General features: G+C 41.0%; 1 protein-coding gene across 1 annotated transcript in view; it reads right to left on the reverse strand.

The window, feature by feature from the left end:
* The window catches only part of NOTCH2 (notch receptor 2), a 178,562-nt gene that overhangs the window by 24,097 nt on the left and 138,974 nt on the right, over window positions 1-15,491 (reverse strand). Inside the window, exons 16-21 of the mRNA XM_068540605.1 lie at window positions 7,542-7,661; window positions 6,671-6,823; window positions 3,735-3,963; window positions 2,427-2,628; window positions 830-983; window positions 262-446 (exon numbers count right to left, since the gene is read on the reverse strand). Coding sequence (XP_068396706.1) covers window positions 262-446; window positions 830-983; window positions 2,427-2,628; window positions 3,735-3,963; window positions 6,671-6,823; window positions 7,542-7,661 — 1,043 coding nt within the window. The remainder of the gene's footprint in view (window positions 1-261; window positions 447-829; window positions 984-2,426; window positions 2,629-3,734; window positions 3,964-6,670; window positions 6,824-7,541; window positions 7,662-15,491) is intronic.

The following is a 15,491-nucleotide window of genomic DNA, read 5'->3' on the forward strand; positions in this document are numbered from 1 at the left end:
GAATCCTGGAAGCAACCCTGTGGAAGTAAGATGGTTCCAGACCTCTGTAAAAATATCTTACCAGAGCTATTTTAGCTTATTGCACAGGGGGACTGAAAAAAAAAAAACAGCGATTAGTAAACACTGTAATTGTAACTGGAAAAAAAAAATCTATAAATTGTGAAAATAAGACATAAGCAGCTAAACTCAATATGCTAATGTTCGTAGGAGTTGTGCCATCTTCTGGGAGGTCTCTGACCTCTCCCTGCTCATCTTACTCACCTCACATCTGTATCCACCGATGAAGTCCCTGCAGGTGGCTCCGTGCTGGCAGGGATTGGACGAGCACTCATCAAGCTGATCCTCACAGTAGCTCCCAGTGTAGCCCAGGGGGCACTGGCAGTGATGTGAGTTGCCGGCACTGATGCAGATGCCTGAGTGCTGGCACAAGCGGTCAACGGGCACCCCTGGGAAACCCAGTGGAGGAAGAGACATCATGGAAGAGCATACAACACGTCAGGTTCAGACCAACTAATCTCAGCCGGCTGACACATCAAATTTTATTCTTGTCTAGTTCACAGTCCTCGGTACCAGTTTTATATTAAAAATAAACAAGGCCTGAAAGTGGAATATGCCTTCATTTCACTTCAAGTACCTTTCTTTTTGGAATCTCTAGAGCTGTTCCTCTGCCTTTTTCACCTTCTGCTTCAGACCCTTTCTCCAGAGTCTTGCCCATCCACTCCTGTCTTCCCTTCCCTCTCCTCCCACGACAACAACATTTGCCCTAAAATGCTGCTGGTCAGTCGATACTTTGTGGACTGACCCTTGAGTCTGAGGGGGCACAGCTCACCTCTGTGGGAGGCCGCCACCTCACAGGAGACACTGGGCACGTCACAGTAAGCACCAGCCCATCCAGATGGACACAGGCACCGGGACTGTGCTTTTTCCTGAATGCAAGTCCCTTTGTTTTTACATGGAGACCGACTACAGAGGTTCACCAGGGTCTGAAACAGGGGCATACACATACATCAACATTCAGACACCAGAAACGAAAAAAAAGTTACACTGCATTTTAAGAAATCAAAGGAAAGCATACTAATTAATAATTTAAAAAAAGAGCCCTCACCCAAGCCTTAAACTTAGATCCACTGTCCCCAGATAATCTAATAATTTTATACAGTCTAATTCCTTTTAGCTCTGCTATTTAAAAATTCTTACCACATAAATTTAAGAATTTGAGGAAGCCCAATAGGTTAAGTTATCCCCTACGTCACACTTATGTCTAGAAACATGGCCACCCTATGGGGCTAGAAAGAAAGAGGGAGTTAAAGCTGTCAGACAGCTCCTATGTGCTACTCCTGAGTGAGAAATCCACGCGGGGCTTGATCAAATCTGTCTGTGGTGAATATGAGTGAAAGGACTTAAAGCCTGTTAATAAACCTAAATACTGTCAAAGAGCTTATCTGATGGGAGAAACTCAGGCTTATGAAAAGCATGAGACAGAGACTGTAAGTGAACTAGCACCTTCTCCAAATCTCACATGTGGTGGCCTGGCCCCCGGGGAGAGGAAGGCCGTACTCAACAATACAGACCTTTTGTGAAAGAAAGGGGGAAGGGCAGAGTGCTCCACTAGCACTTGTAGTCTACACTGTGAGAACAAGCAGGAGCCCCGTGAAGAATATCCTCCTGGTCCACACAATCAGCAACAAGCTGTTTAATAGGCAGAGGTGCTTATGGCACCTTTGCTTACAGCAAAGCCTTATTGAAGTGTACTCTGTAAGTCTAGTTAAATTTGGCCATTTATTCCTAAATTCTTTGGACTGCTGTTATTCTGTCATGTACCATTGTCTGAGAGGTAAAGCTACATAAAATTAAACACCATGCTGTTTGGTATGCAACCTTGGAAAAGTTACTTTGCCCCTCTGGGGCTCAGTTTCTTCTTCCATGAAATGAAAGGCTAGACCAGTCAGCTCTGAGGGGTCCTTCCCTTATAAGAGTCTATGAAAACATATATTATTATAAATAGTTGAATTTAAAAGACATGTGAATAGCCTGGTTTTGAGACTGTTACAGTATTGCAAGACATGATAATTCTCATTATCCCCTTAGATGTTGTACCTGAATTTTAAAAATCGTATTTTGATTGTTCCTTATTTCCCTTTTTGTATTTCCTAAATGATATCTATGTGCTTATTTCCCACATGCATTTTCTGCAGTTCTTGGTTAGCCTGTTATGACAATTTTATATTTGTTAATCTATATAATCTTGCCAGTGTCACCATTTTGGAATCTACCAGCTATTAAGAAGCTCTCCAGATTTATCTCAGGGACATCCCTAAGACCCAGAACTTTCTCTTTTGGGTGGGGCTTATTCTGCCTAGAGAAGGAATAGGTGTAATATTCAACTATTCTGAGGGAGCTGAATGAATGGGATGGAGTCTAATTACCTGACAGTTTTTCCCAGTGTAGCCCAATGGGCAGATGCAGCGGTAGGTACCCAGGCCATCAAGACATACTCCTTCATTCAGGCATGGATGAGAGTTGCATTCATTGATCTCATGGAGGCAGAAGGGGCCAGTGAAGCCCACAGGGCACAAGCAAGAGAAGGAGTTAATCCCATCGATACATGTGCCACCGTTGAAACAGGAGCTGAGAAGCAAACAGGGAGAACAACATTAGCTATGTAATCTGGTTCCTCTGACCTGCTAGTTAAAAACTAAGGTTCCTGGAATCTAAGCTATTACAGAGGCAAATACTCCTGAGCACCCAAAACTCCTATATCCAGTAAACTTTACCTTTTTCCAAACTGGAATGGGCGCCAGTCAGACTGAGTCTCAGCTTCCTTTGCACGGCCAAAAAGATTAGGGGAGTATTTAAAAGTCTGAGCTCATTAGAGGCTCCTAAAGAAAGTGAAGGTTTCCAAGTTTTACCCAGTGCTTCTGCAGCTTTCCAGGTATCAAATTTCATTTTATCCCTAAGTCAATTTAATTTATAAGGGAGGTGTTAAATAAATAGCTCTCGACTCTAGATTTCTTTATGGAAGAGAAACAGAACAAATTTGTTGATAATAAAAAAAGAAACAAACCTCCCAGAAATTACTTAAAGAGGGATGACAAATCTGCAAAGAAATAGGAATTTTTTTTTTTTTTAATAAATTTATTGATTGATTGATTAATTTTTGGGTATGTTGGGTCTTTGTTTCTGTGCGAGGGCTTTCTCTAGCTGCGGCGAGCGGGGGCCACTCTTCATCGCGGTGCGCGGGCCTCTCACTGTCGCGGCCTCTCTTGTTGCGGAGCACAGGCTCCAGACGCGCAGGCTCAGTAATTGTGGCTCACGGGCCCAGTTGCTCCGTGGCATGTGGGATCCTCCCAGACCAGGGCTCGAACCCGTGTCCCCTGCATTGGCAGGCAGATTCTCAATCACTGCGCCACCAGGGAAGCCCAGGAATTTTTTAATTGTCAACTAAAATGAACAAGAGACCCAAAGGATATGGAGTAGAATTATAGCTCTTTCTGTTCCCTATGCAAGCAACAAATGATGATCCATCTCACTAAGTTTTTCAACCTCTAACCTTTGAGCTTTGTAACTAGACGTCTACAAGGAATCAGGAACTAGGAAATAAGAGGTGATTATGGGGTGGGATCCAAGTGGATGCCTTATGCCTGTCCCTCGGTCCCAGTACTGTGCTCTGTAGTTTCCTCCTGTTTCTCCCTTTGCCCCTAAGACACTGGTGCCTGAGGACACGGGCTGCTCACCTCTCAGTGCACTCGTCAATGTTGTTCTCACAGTGGACTCCATCAAATCCAGCCTGGCACTTGCAGGTGTAACTGTTGACATAGTCAGAGCAGGTCCCTCCGTTCTTACAGGGTGCACTCAGACACTCATCCATGTCTGTCTGACACCTGTCCCCAGTGAAGCCCGGAAGGCACAGGCAGGAGAAAGTATTCACTCCGTCTACACAGGAACCTCCATTCTGGCAAGGATCTAAGCCATTGCACACAAGAATTAGAACTCTGAACAGCAGCATCAAGCTAATCTTAGACTCATACAGGTGAGTACCCTGAACTGAGTCACACAAAGAACAGAAACAATTCTGACTTTTCTTTGCATCTAGTTTGCCCTGACTCCTCCATTTATGAAAATGAATGCAGTAACACTTCCCTGAGATTCTTAATAATAAGAATCTGTTTAATACCTGGAATGAACTTTACATATACCACTAACAGTTTTGCAAACTTAATAGTCATAAAACTTGTACGTGTCCCACAAACTTGCATTTGTAAATCAAATATATGCCCCAATACACAGAATCTCAGAAATATCAGTAAAGATTTTCAAAAGGTGTATGTGGTGGTGGAGTGGGTGGGGTAGGATGGAATAGATATTAATCAGCCCCCTGGGCTAATCTATCTTTGCTTTCTTTTCCCTCTCTTCCTTTCTTCCCCCATTTCATTTTTCAAAGGCACACAGAACATTTACCAAAACAGACCATACACTGGGCCATATGACATGCTTTAATAAATTTAAAGTAATTCAAATCATGTGAAGTTATGTTCACTGATCACAATGGAATTAAACTAGAAATCAGTAACAAAAGCTACCTGGAAGGAATCAGCAACAAAAGATATTTGGAAACTAAAGAACACACTTCTAAATAACTTATGAGTCACAGAACAAATCCAAATGGAAACCTGAAAGTATTTTGAGCTGAACGAAAAGAACATGACACATCAAAATTTGTGAAATACAGCTAAAGCAGTGTTTTGAGGGAAAATATATAGCATTAAATGCTTATTTTAGAAGTAGTAGAATGAAATAAAATCTAAACTTCCATCTTAAGAAACTAGAAAAAGAAGGGCAAACTAAAACCAAAGTAGGCAATGAAAATACTAAAGAGTAGAAGTCAATGAAATAGGAAACAGTAAAACAACTGAGAAAAATCATGAAACTAAAACTGGGTTCATTAAAAAGATTATAAATAAATACATACCTACATACCTACATACCTACCTACATAAGTACACATACACATAATACATAAAGAGATAGATAGATTACTAAAACCAATAATGCTCTACCAAGGGCAACCAGATGAAAAAAGAGAGAAGATATAAATAACCAATATCTGAAATAAGAGAAGGGAAATAACCCCATTTTAAAATAAACATTAAAAGTACAATAAAGGAATATCATGAAAGACTCAATGCCAACAATTCTGACAACTTAGATAAAGTAAAACTCATTCCTTGAAAGATGCAAATCACCAAAGCTCAATGAAAAAGAAATAGATACCCTGAACACCTACTAAAGGAATTAAATTTATAATTAAAAACCTTCCCAGAAAGACAATTCCAGGCCTAGATGTTTAGAAGAAATGATACTAATTCTACTCAAAGTCTTCCAGAAAATAGAAAGAGAACACTTCCTGATTTGTTCTATGAGGCCAGCATCACCCTCTTATCAAAACTATACAAATATAGTATAAGAAAATTAGAGAACAATATGCCCCATGAACACAGATACAAAAATCCTTAGCAAAATTTGGGTAAATAATATCTAACAATATATGAGAGAGAGAACACATCATGACCAAGTAGAATTTATCCCATAAATTTAAGGTTAGTTCAACATTTGAAAATCAGTTAACATAATTCACTTACATTAAAAGACCTTAAAAAACAGTATTACCACCTCAAGAGATACTGAAAAATCATTTGAAAGAAAAGTAACCCTCATTCATTATTAAAAGGAAGAAAATTCTCAGCAAACTGAAGGTAAATTGCAAAATTCTCACCAAATTGAGGTAAACTGAGGTAAATTCCTCAATTTGATGCTTTTCCCTTAGAATCAAGAACAAGGCAAGACTGGCTTCTCTCACCACTTCTATTCTGCATTTACTGAAGTCAGTGCAATAATGCAAGAAAAATAAATAAAATGCATACAGATTTAGAAATAAAAGAATACAGAAAAGAAATAAAAGGTATAACAGTTGTATTTGTTTAGAAATAACATAGTTTATTATCTCTATAAAAAAATCCTAGGACTCTAAACTAAACCAGAAGCTATACTAATCTAGAATTAATGATAAGTGAGTTTAGCAAGATTACAAAACAGAATTACTCTTTAAAACCTTTAAAACTCATATTCCCTCTCTTCAAAAAAGAGTTTTCATTATATGATTCTATTTATATAAAACTGTAAAAAATTCACACAAATCTATAGTGACAGAGATAGATCCCTGGTTGCCTGGGAAAGGAAAGTGGAAAGGAGAGTTAAGTTACAAAAGAGATGAGAATACTTCCAGGGGGGTGGACATGTTCAATATCTTGAGTATTGGTTTCAGTTGTCATACGTCAAAACTTATTGACTGGCACATTTAAATACTGGCAGTGTATTGTATGTTAATTATACTTCAAGAGATGTGCTTTTTAAAAAAAGCTTTCATAGCATTGTTCCCACTTTGTCAATGTACAAAAATCAGTAAGGCAATACTTAGACGTGACTACCCTGCCTTAACTCCTAAAGCCAATAGCTTCAAAATGAAGGTTTTTAAAGTACAAAGATTAAAGACACGTGGTCAACTACTGGACGGCCAGCCTCAGCACTGAGAGGCAAGTGCCTCCACTGAGTTCTCCTCTGCCCCCTGTGTCCTCCTCTCCCTGGGGGCTTGGGAGCAGGCTGGCATACTCACTGGCAAGGCAGTCATCGACGTCCTCCTCACAGTCCATACCACTGAAGCCTGGAGGACACTCGCACATGTAGCTGCCCTGGGTGTTATGGCAGAGACCGTGGTTCATGCAGGGCTTGGAGACGCACTCATCAATGTCAACTATACACCGCTGACCTGGAAACACAGGCGCAATGAATGGTCCAGTCTTTGAAAGCTGATTCCCACAGAAATTTATGTGGGGCCTGAGCTTCAGCTGGGGTAGGTGGGGCTACTCCAAGGATATGCCGGTTGGTCTCCTGCTTTTGGAAGTCCCTTAAGGCTTCTGTGCCCCTAGCAGTTGATGCTAGAATCCCCTGTAGAACATCATGGTTTCAGACTCTGGTTGGAGTCCTCTAGCCCCAGAGACATGCAAAATGGAAAGGGCTTTCTAAAACATTCCAGTTAGCAGCTTCTATACAAGGCCTCCTTCTTTATTTTTTTTTTTAAAGATTTATTGATTGATTGATTGATTGATTGCTATGTTGGATCTTCGTTTCTGTGCTAGGGCTTTCTCTAGTTGTGGCAAGTGGGGGCCACTCTTCATCGCGGTGCGCGGGCCTCTCACTATCGCGGCCTCTCTTGTTGTGGAGCACAGGCTCCAGACGCGCAGGCTCAGTAGTTGTGGCTCACGGGCCTAGTCGCTCCGCGGCATGTGGGATCTTTCCAGACCAGGGCTTGAACCCGTGTCCCCTGCATTAGCAGGCAGATTCTCAACCACTGCGCCACCAGGGAAGCCCCAGGCCTCCGTTCTTAACAAAAAAGGGCAAGCCTCAAAAGACCAGGTCCTCCGTGTCATCAGATAACCTGACCACTTTGTTTAAGGCTCTTGGTTTCCCCATTCCCATGTTGTTACCTTGCCAGCCAGGAGCACACAGGCAGGTGTAACTCTCAAAATTTGGTGCCTCTTTGCAAACACCAGCATTCTCACAAGGGTTTGGGGAACAGGGAGCTAATACAGTCTGACAGTTCTTGCCTGTAAAACAAATGACAGAGTTTATTATAGAGAAAAATTCCAAGGAAACTGAAACTTCCCCCAACCCCCACCAAATTCTATACTAAAGGATGATCTCTGAATTCAGGTCCAATGTAATGGATAAGAGCTTTGGAATCTGAGAGACCTATGGACTTTTGTGTCTTGGCTCTGATGTGATTACTAACAGTGTGATCTCAGGCAAGTTATCTTCTCTGAGCTTCCACATAAATAAGATGGGAATTAGGATGGTATATAACTCATAGAGGCTTTTTGTGGATTAAATGAAAAAATGCTTACAAAGTCCTTATGAGCATAGGGCCCAGTACATACAGTAAGTACTCAACAACTGTTGGGCTGCTGTCATCTTCATATGATTATCACGAGTGGTTACATGGATTTGGAAACCTGCATCAATCAGGGGTGATAGTTTCTGCATCTTCATAGCTACGATTCAGCTACTCAGAAGCTTAGCCACACAGATCTACCTTCACATGAGCAGGGAAGAAGTAACACAGCCGCCTACTCCTCAAAACCTCTGCTGGCCTGTTCCAGAAGGCAATGGGGTTGATGAGAAGGCCATCAGAGGTGGAAAACAGTGAAGCAATACTGAATGCCTAGTAACATCTCTCCTTATATCAACATCAACAACATGACATTGATAGTTGCCCATCAACATTTTCTATCTTAGTATACTGAATATAAGACTCCAGAAAAAAATTAAAAGAACGTTTTTATTAAAGGGGAGATAGGCTTTTTCCAAGATGGCAGAGGAGTAGGAGGACGTGGAGTTCACCTCTCCCCACAAATGCACTGGGAATACATCTACAAGTGGAACAATTCTCACAGAGCACCTGCTGAACACTAGCAGAGGACCTTGGACACCTAAAAGGACAAGAAAGATCCCCACGTAACCAAGTAGCATGAAAGAAAGAAGACGGCAAAAGGAAGAGGAGAGGAAGCAGGATGGGACCTGTACTCCTGGCAGGGAGATGAAGGTGAGGAGAGGTTGCCACAACCGGAGAAGCTTCCTCACGGGCAGGGAGATCACCTGGGACAGAAGGGGAGACTTGGAGACTCAGAGGAGAGCCCGGCAACTGGTCTGTGGCAGGCAGGACACAGTGAGACCTATGCAGATGGTCCGTGCCACAGCCCTGTGCGCCCCAGCCTGAGACGGGTGCCTGCAGGTGCACACGGGGGCTGGGTGCCAGAACGTGGGGTTTGGAGAGCAGACCTGGGGAGGGGACTGCTGTTGGCTGAGAGGAGACAGCCTGAGGGGAGTGAGGAGCTCCACAACCAGGAATGCTTGTGGAGGAAGCCCAGACTGCCACAGAAGTGAAGCGCCATGTGCAAAGGGCAGGGTCGCCATTGTGCAGCCTCTCTCCTCGTGAGGCGGCCCCTGCCTCCACGGGCACGAGGGAGGGCTCTGGCTGGAGGCGGTTTGCGCACCCCTGCCATTGCTTCCTCTGCCCCCATCCCCCCCACCCCAGCCTGGGCAGCACGCTGGCCCCCATCGCCACCTGGGCTCCTTCCAGCCTGATGAGCTCGTGTACTCCGGCCACCTCTGGAGCAGACTCCAGTGAGAGGAACACACACAGAGGTGGGGCTGAAACCACAGCTGAGCCCCAGGGGCCCTGTGACTAAGGAAGAAGAGCTTAAACCTCTCCTCGCAGCTACACAAACCCAGAGTTACACCTCCTCTGATGGCTTCCTAAATTCAGCGCCTGCGAGACATCCAAAAGGACAACAAGTGCTCTTGCAGCTGGGATGGGTCTGGCTTTAGCAGCTGTAGGCTTTGTGGGCACATACACAGAGGTTGGGTCAGGTCAGAATCTGGGCTGCTGCCACAGCTCCCACAGCGGGTCCAGGTTCATTACTACTGCAGTCCTGGGACCTGACTTCAGTGGATCTGCGCCAGTGGCCTGGTGAAAACAATGCCTGAGAGTCACCAGGGCCAACTGCCAGCATACCCACAGTTAAAGTGGGACCAAGAGCAATGTCAACAACAGTGTACTTTGTGAGCCTGCACAATGGGCAAAAGGGGACACAAAAGAGCACATTCACAGGTGAACAGCTCCAAAGGAGGCATACACAGTGACTCCTCTCCCAGTGGGAGCACTCCAATCCCACCTTGCACTGCAGATCAGAAACACAGAAACACAGTTAAGAAACAGATCTGGGGGCCTCTACTCCAACAACTAGGGATCAGGCCCCGCCCCTGACAGGACAGTGACAACCACAGAGCAAAAAAGGAGGCCCTGCTCAATATCCAGGACCAGCTCTGGTCACCACAACACCAATCAAACTCCCTATCAAGGGGATAATGGTACAAGCCTCTGGACCAACCTCACCCACCAGGGGGCAGACACAAGAAGCAAGAGGAACTACAAGCCTGCAGCCTGTGGAAAGGAGAACACAAACACAGTAAGTGTGACAAAATGAGAAGAAAAAGAAATATATTGCAGACGAAGGAGCGAGATAAAAACCTATAAGAACAACTAAATGAAGAGGAGAGAGGCAATCTACCTGAAAAAGAATTCAGAGTAATAATAGTAAAGATGATCCAAGATCTCGGAAAAAGAATGGAGGTACGGATCGAGAAGATATAGGAAATGTTTAACAAAGACCTAGAAGAACTAAAAAACAAACAAACAGAGATGAACAATACAGTAACTGAAATTAAAAATACACTGGAAGGAATCAATGGCAGAATAACTGAGGCAGAAGAACAGATAAGTTACCTGGAAGACAAAATGGTAGAAATCTCTGTGGTGGAACAGAATAAAGAAAAAAGAATGAAAAGAAATGCAGACAGTCTCAGAGACCTCTGGGATAACATCAAATGCATCAACATTCGAATTATAGGAGTCCCAGAAGAAAAAGAGAAAGGGCCTGAGAAAATATTTGAAGAGATTATAGTCAAAAACTTCCCTAACATGGGAAAGGAAATAGTCACCCAAGTCCAGGAAGTACAGAGAGTCCCATACAGGATAAACCCAAGGAGGAACGTGCCCAGACACACATTAATCAAACTGACAAAAATTAAATACAAAGAAAAAATATTAAAAGCAACAAGGGAAAAGCAAGAAATAACATACAAGGGAATCCCCCATAAGGTTATCAGCTGATTTTTCAGCAGAAACTCTGCAGGCCAGAAGGGAGTGGCATGATATATTTAAAGTGATGAAAGGGAAAAACCTACAACCAAGAATACTCTACCCAGCAAAGCTCTCATTCAGATTTGATGGAGAAATCAAAAGCTTTACAGAGAAGCAAAAGCTTCACAGAGAAGCAAAAGCTAAGAGAATTCAGCACCACCAAACCAGCTTTACAACAAATGCTAAAGGAACTTCTCTAGGCAGGAAACACAAGAGAAAAGAACAAAAGACGAAAGGAAGAAAAAAGGATCTACAAAAACAAACCCAAAACAATTAAGAAAATGCCGATAGGCACATACGTATCAATACTTACCTTAAATATAAATGCATTAAATGTTTCAACCAAAAGACACAGACTGGCCGAATGGATACAAAAATAAGACCCATATATATGCTGCCTACAAGAGACCCACTTCAGACCTAGGTACACATACAGACTGAAAGTGAGGGGATGGAGAAAGATATTCCATGCAAATGGAAATCAAAAGAAAGCTGGAGTAGCAATACTCATATCAGACAAAATAGACTTTAAAATAAGACTGTTACAAGAGACAAGGAAGGACACTACATAATGATCAAGGGATCAGTGCAAGAAAAATATACAACAATTGTAAATATATATGCACCCAACATAGGAGCACCTCAATATATAAGGCAAATGCTAAAATCATAAAAGGGGAAATTGACAGTTAACACAATAATAGTGGGGGACTTTAACACCCTACTTACACCAATGGACAGATCATCCAGACAGAAAATTAATAAGAAAACACAAGCCTTAAATGACACATTAGACTTAGATAGACTTAACTGATACTTATAGCACATTCCATCTGAAAGCAGCAGAATACACTTTCTTCTCAACTGCATATAGAACATTCTCCAGGATAGATCACATCTTGGGTCACAAATCAAGCCTCGGTAAATTTAAGAAAATTGAAATCATATCAAGCATCTTTTCTGACCACAACACTATGAGATTAGAAATCAATTACAGGAAAAAAAACCTGTAAAACACACAAACACATGGAGGCTAAACAATATGTTACTAAATAACCAAGGGATCACGGAAGAAATCAAAGAGGAAATCAAAAAATACCTAGAGACAAATGACCACGAAAACATGATCATCTAAAACCTATGGGATGCAGCAAAAGCAGTTCTAAGAGGGAATTTTATAGCAATACAATCCTACCTCAAGAAACAAGAAAAATCTCAAATAAACAATCTAACCTTACACCTAAAGCAACTAGAGAAAGTAGAACAAACAAAACCCAAAGTTAGTAGAAGGAAAGAAATCATAAAGATCAGAGCAGAAATAAATGAAATAGAGACAAAGAAAACAATAGCACAGATCAATGAAATTAAAAGCTTGTTCTTTGAGAAGATAAACAAAATTGATAAACCTTTAGCCAGATTCCTCAAGAAAAAGAGGGAGAGGACTCAAATCAATAAAATTGAAATGAAAAAGAAGTTACAATGAACACCACAGAAATACAAAGGATCATAAGAGACTACTACTGTAGCAGCTGTATGTCAGTCCGTATGTCAATAAAACGGACAACCTGGAAGAAATGGACAAATTCTTAGAAAGGTACAATCTCCCAAGACTGAACCAGGAAGAAATAGAGAATATGAACAGACCAATCACAAGTACTGAAATCGAAACTGGGATTAAAATTCTTCCAACAAACGAAAGTCCAGGACCAGATGGCTTCACGGGCAAATCCTATCAAACATTTAGAGAAGAGTTAACACCTGCCCTTCTGAAACTCTTCCAAAAAATTGCAGAGGGTGGAACACTCCCAAGCTCATTCTACGAGGCCACCATCCCCCTGATACCAAAACCAGGCAAAGATATCACAAAAAAAGAAAATTACAGGCCAATATCACTGATGAACATAGATGTAAAAATCCTCAATAAAATACTAGCAAACCAAATTCAACAACACATTAAAAGGCTCATACACCATGATCAAGTGGGATATATTCCAGGGATGCAAGGATTTTTCAGGATCCGCAAATCAATCAATGTGACACACCACATCAACAAACTGAAGAATAAAAACCATATGATCATCTCAATAGATACATAAAAAGCTTTTGACAAAATTCAACACCCATGTACGATAAGAACTCTCCAGAAAGTGGGCATACAGGGAACCCACCTCAACATAATAAAGGCTATATATGACAGACCCACAGAAAACATCATTCTCAATGGTGAAAAACTGAAAGTATTTCCTCTAAGATCAGGAAGAAGACAAGGATGTCCACTCTCGCCACTATTATTCAACATGGTTTTGGAAGTCCTAGCCATGGCAATCAGAGAAGAAAAAGAAATTAAAGGAATCCAAACTGGAAAAGAAGAAGTAAAACTGTCACTGTTTGCAGATGACATGACATTTCATACTATACATAGAAAACCCTAAAAATGCTACTAAAAAACTACTAGAGCTCACCAATGAATTTGGTAAAGTTGCAGGACACAAAATTAATACACAGAAATCTCTTGCATTTCTATACACTAACAACGAAAGACCAGAAAGAGAAATCAAGGAAACAATCTCATTTACCGTCACATCGAAAAGAATAAAATACCTAGGAATAAACCTACCAAAGGAGGCAAAAGACCTGTACTCAGAAAACTATAAGATACTGATGAAAGAAATCAAAGATGATACAAACAGATGGAGAGATATACCATGTTCTTGGACTGGAAGAATCAATATTGTGAAAATGACTATACTACCCAAAGCAATCTACAGATTCAATGCAATCTTATCAAATTACCAATGGCATTTTTCACAGAATTAAAACAAAAAAGTTTACAATTTGTATGGAAACACAAAAGATTCCAAAAAGCCAAAGAAATCTTGAAAAAGAAAAACAGAGCTGGAGGAATCAGGCTCCCTGACTTCAGACTATACTACAAAGCTACAGTAATCAAGACAGTATGGTACTGGCACAGAAACAGAAATATAGATCAATGGAACAGGATAGAAAGCCCAGAGACAAACCCATGCACCTATGGTCACCTAATCTATGAAAAAGGAGGCAAGAATATACAACGGAGAAAAAGACAGTCTCTGCAATAAGTGGTACTGGGAAAACTGAACAGCTACATGTAAACGAGTGAAATCAGAACACTCTCTAACACCATACACAAAAATAAACTCTAAATGGATTAAAGACCTAAGTGTAAGGCTGGATACTATAAAACTCTTAGAGGAAAACATGGGCAAAATGCTCTTTGACATAAATCACAGCAAGATATTCTTCAATCAACCTCCTAGAGTAATGGAAATAAAAACAAAAATAAACAAATGGGACCTAATGAAACTTAAAAGCTTTTGCACAGCAAAAGAAACCATAAACAAGATAAAAAGACAACCCTCAGAATGGGAGAGAATATTTGCAAATGAAGCAACTGAAAAGGGATTAATCTCCAAAATATACAAATAGCTCATGCAGCTCAATTAAAAGAAAACCAAAAAACAATCCAATCAAAAAATGGGCTGAAGATCTAAATAGACATTTCTCCACAGAAGACATACAGATGACTAAAAAGCATGTGAAAAGATGCACAACATCACTAATTATTAGAGAAATGCAAGTCAAAACTACAATGAGATATCACCTCACACTGGTCAGAAGGGCCATCATCAAAAACTCGACAAACAATAAATGCTAGAGGGGGTGTGGAGAAAATGGAACCCTCCTACACTGTTGGTGGGAATGTAAATTGATACAACCACTATGGAGAACAGTATGTAGGTTCCTTAAAAAACTAAAAATTGAACTACCATACGACCCAGCAATCCCACTCCTGGGCATATATCTGGAGAAAACCATAATTCGAAAAGATACATGCACCCTAATGTTCACTGCAGCACTATTTACAATAGCCAGGACATGGAAGCAACCTAAATGTCCATCAACAGAGGAGTGGATGAAGAAGATGTGGTACATACATATGATGGAATATTACTCAGCCATAAAAAGAACGAAATAATGCCATTTGCGGCAACATGGATGGACCTAGAGATTGTCATACTGAGTGAAGTAAGTCAGACAAAGACAAATATCATATGATATCACTTATCTGTGGAATCTAAAAAAAGGGGCCAAATGAACTTATTTACAAAACAGAAATAGAGCCACAGATGTAGAAAACAAACTTATGGTTACCAGGGTGTAAGTGGGGGGGATAAACTGGAAGATTGGGATTGACATATACACACTAATATATACAAAATAGATAACTAATAAGGACCTACCATATAGCACAGGGAACTCTACTCAATACTCTGTAATGGCCTATATGGGAAAAGAATCTAAAAAAGATTGGATATACGTATATGTATAACTGATTTACTTTGCTGTACATCTGAAACTAACACAACATTGTAAATCAACTACACTCCAATAAACTTTTTTTAAAAAGGGAGATAAAGTTGTTTTTAAAGTTACAACACACACTTGTCAGAATGACTATCATCAAAAAGCCTACAAATAAAAAATGTTGGTGAAGATGTGGAGAAAAGGAAACCCTTGTACACTGTTGGTGGGAAGGTAAATTGGTACAGCCACTATTGAAAACCATATGGAGGTTCCTCAAAAAACTAAAAACAGAACGACCATATGATCCAGCAATTGCACTCCTGGGTATATA

This window comes from Eschrichtius robustus, chromosome 3 (genome assembly GCF_028021215.1).
Source record: "Eschrichtius robustus isolate mEscRob2 chromosome 3, mEscRob2.pri, whole genome shotgun sequence".
NCBI lineage: Eukaryota > Metazoa > Chordata > Mammalia > Artiodactyla > Eschrichtiidae > Eschrichtius > Eschrichtius robustus.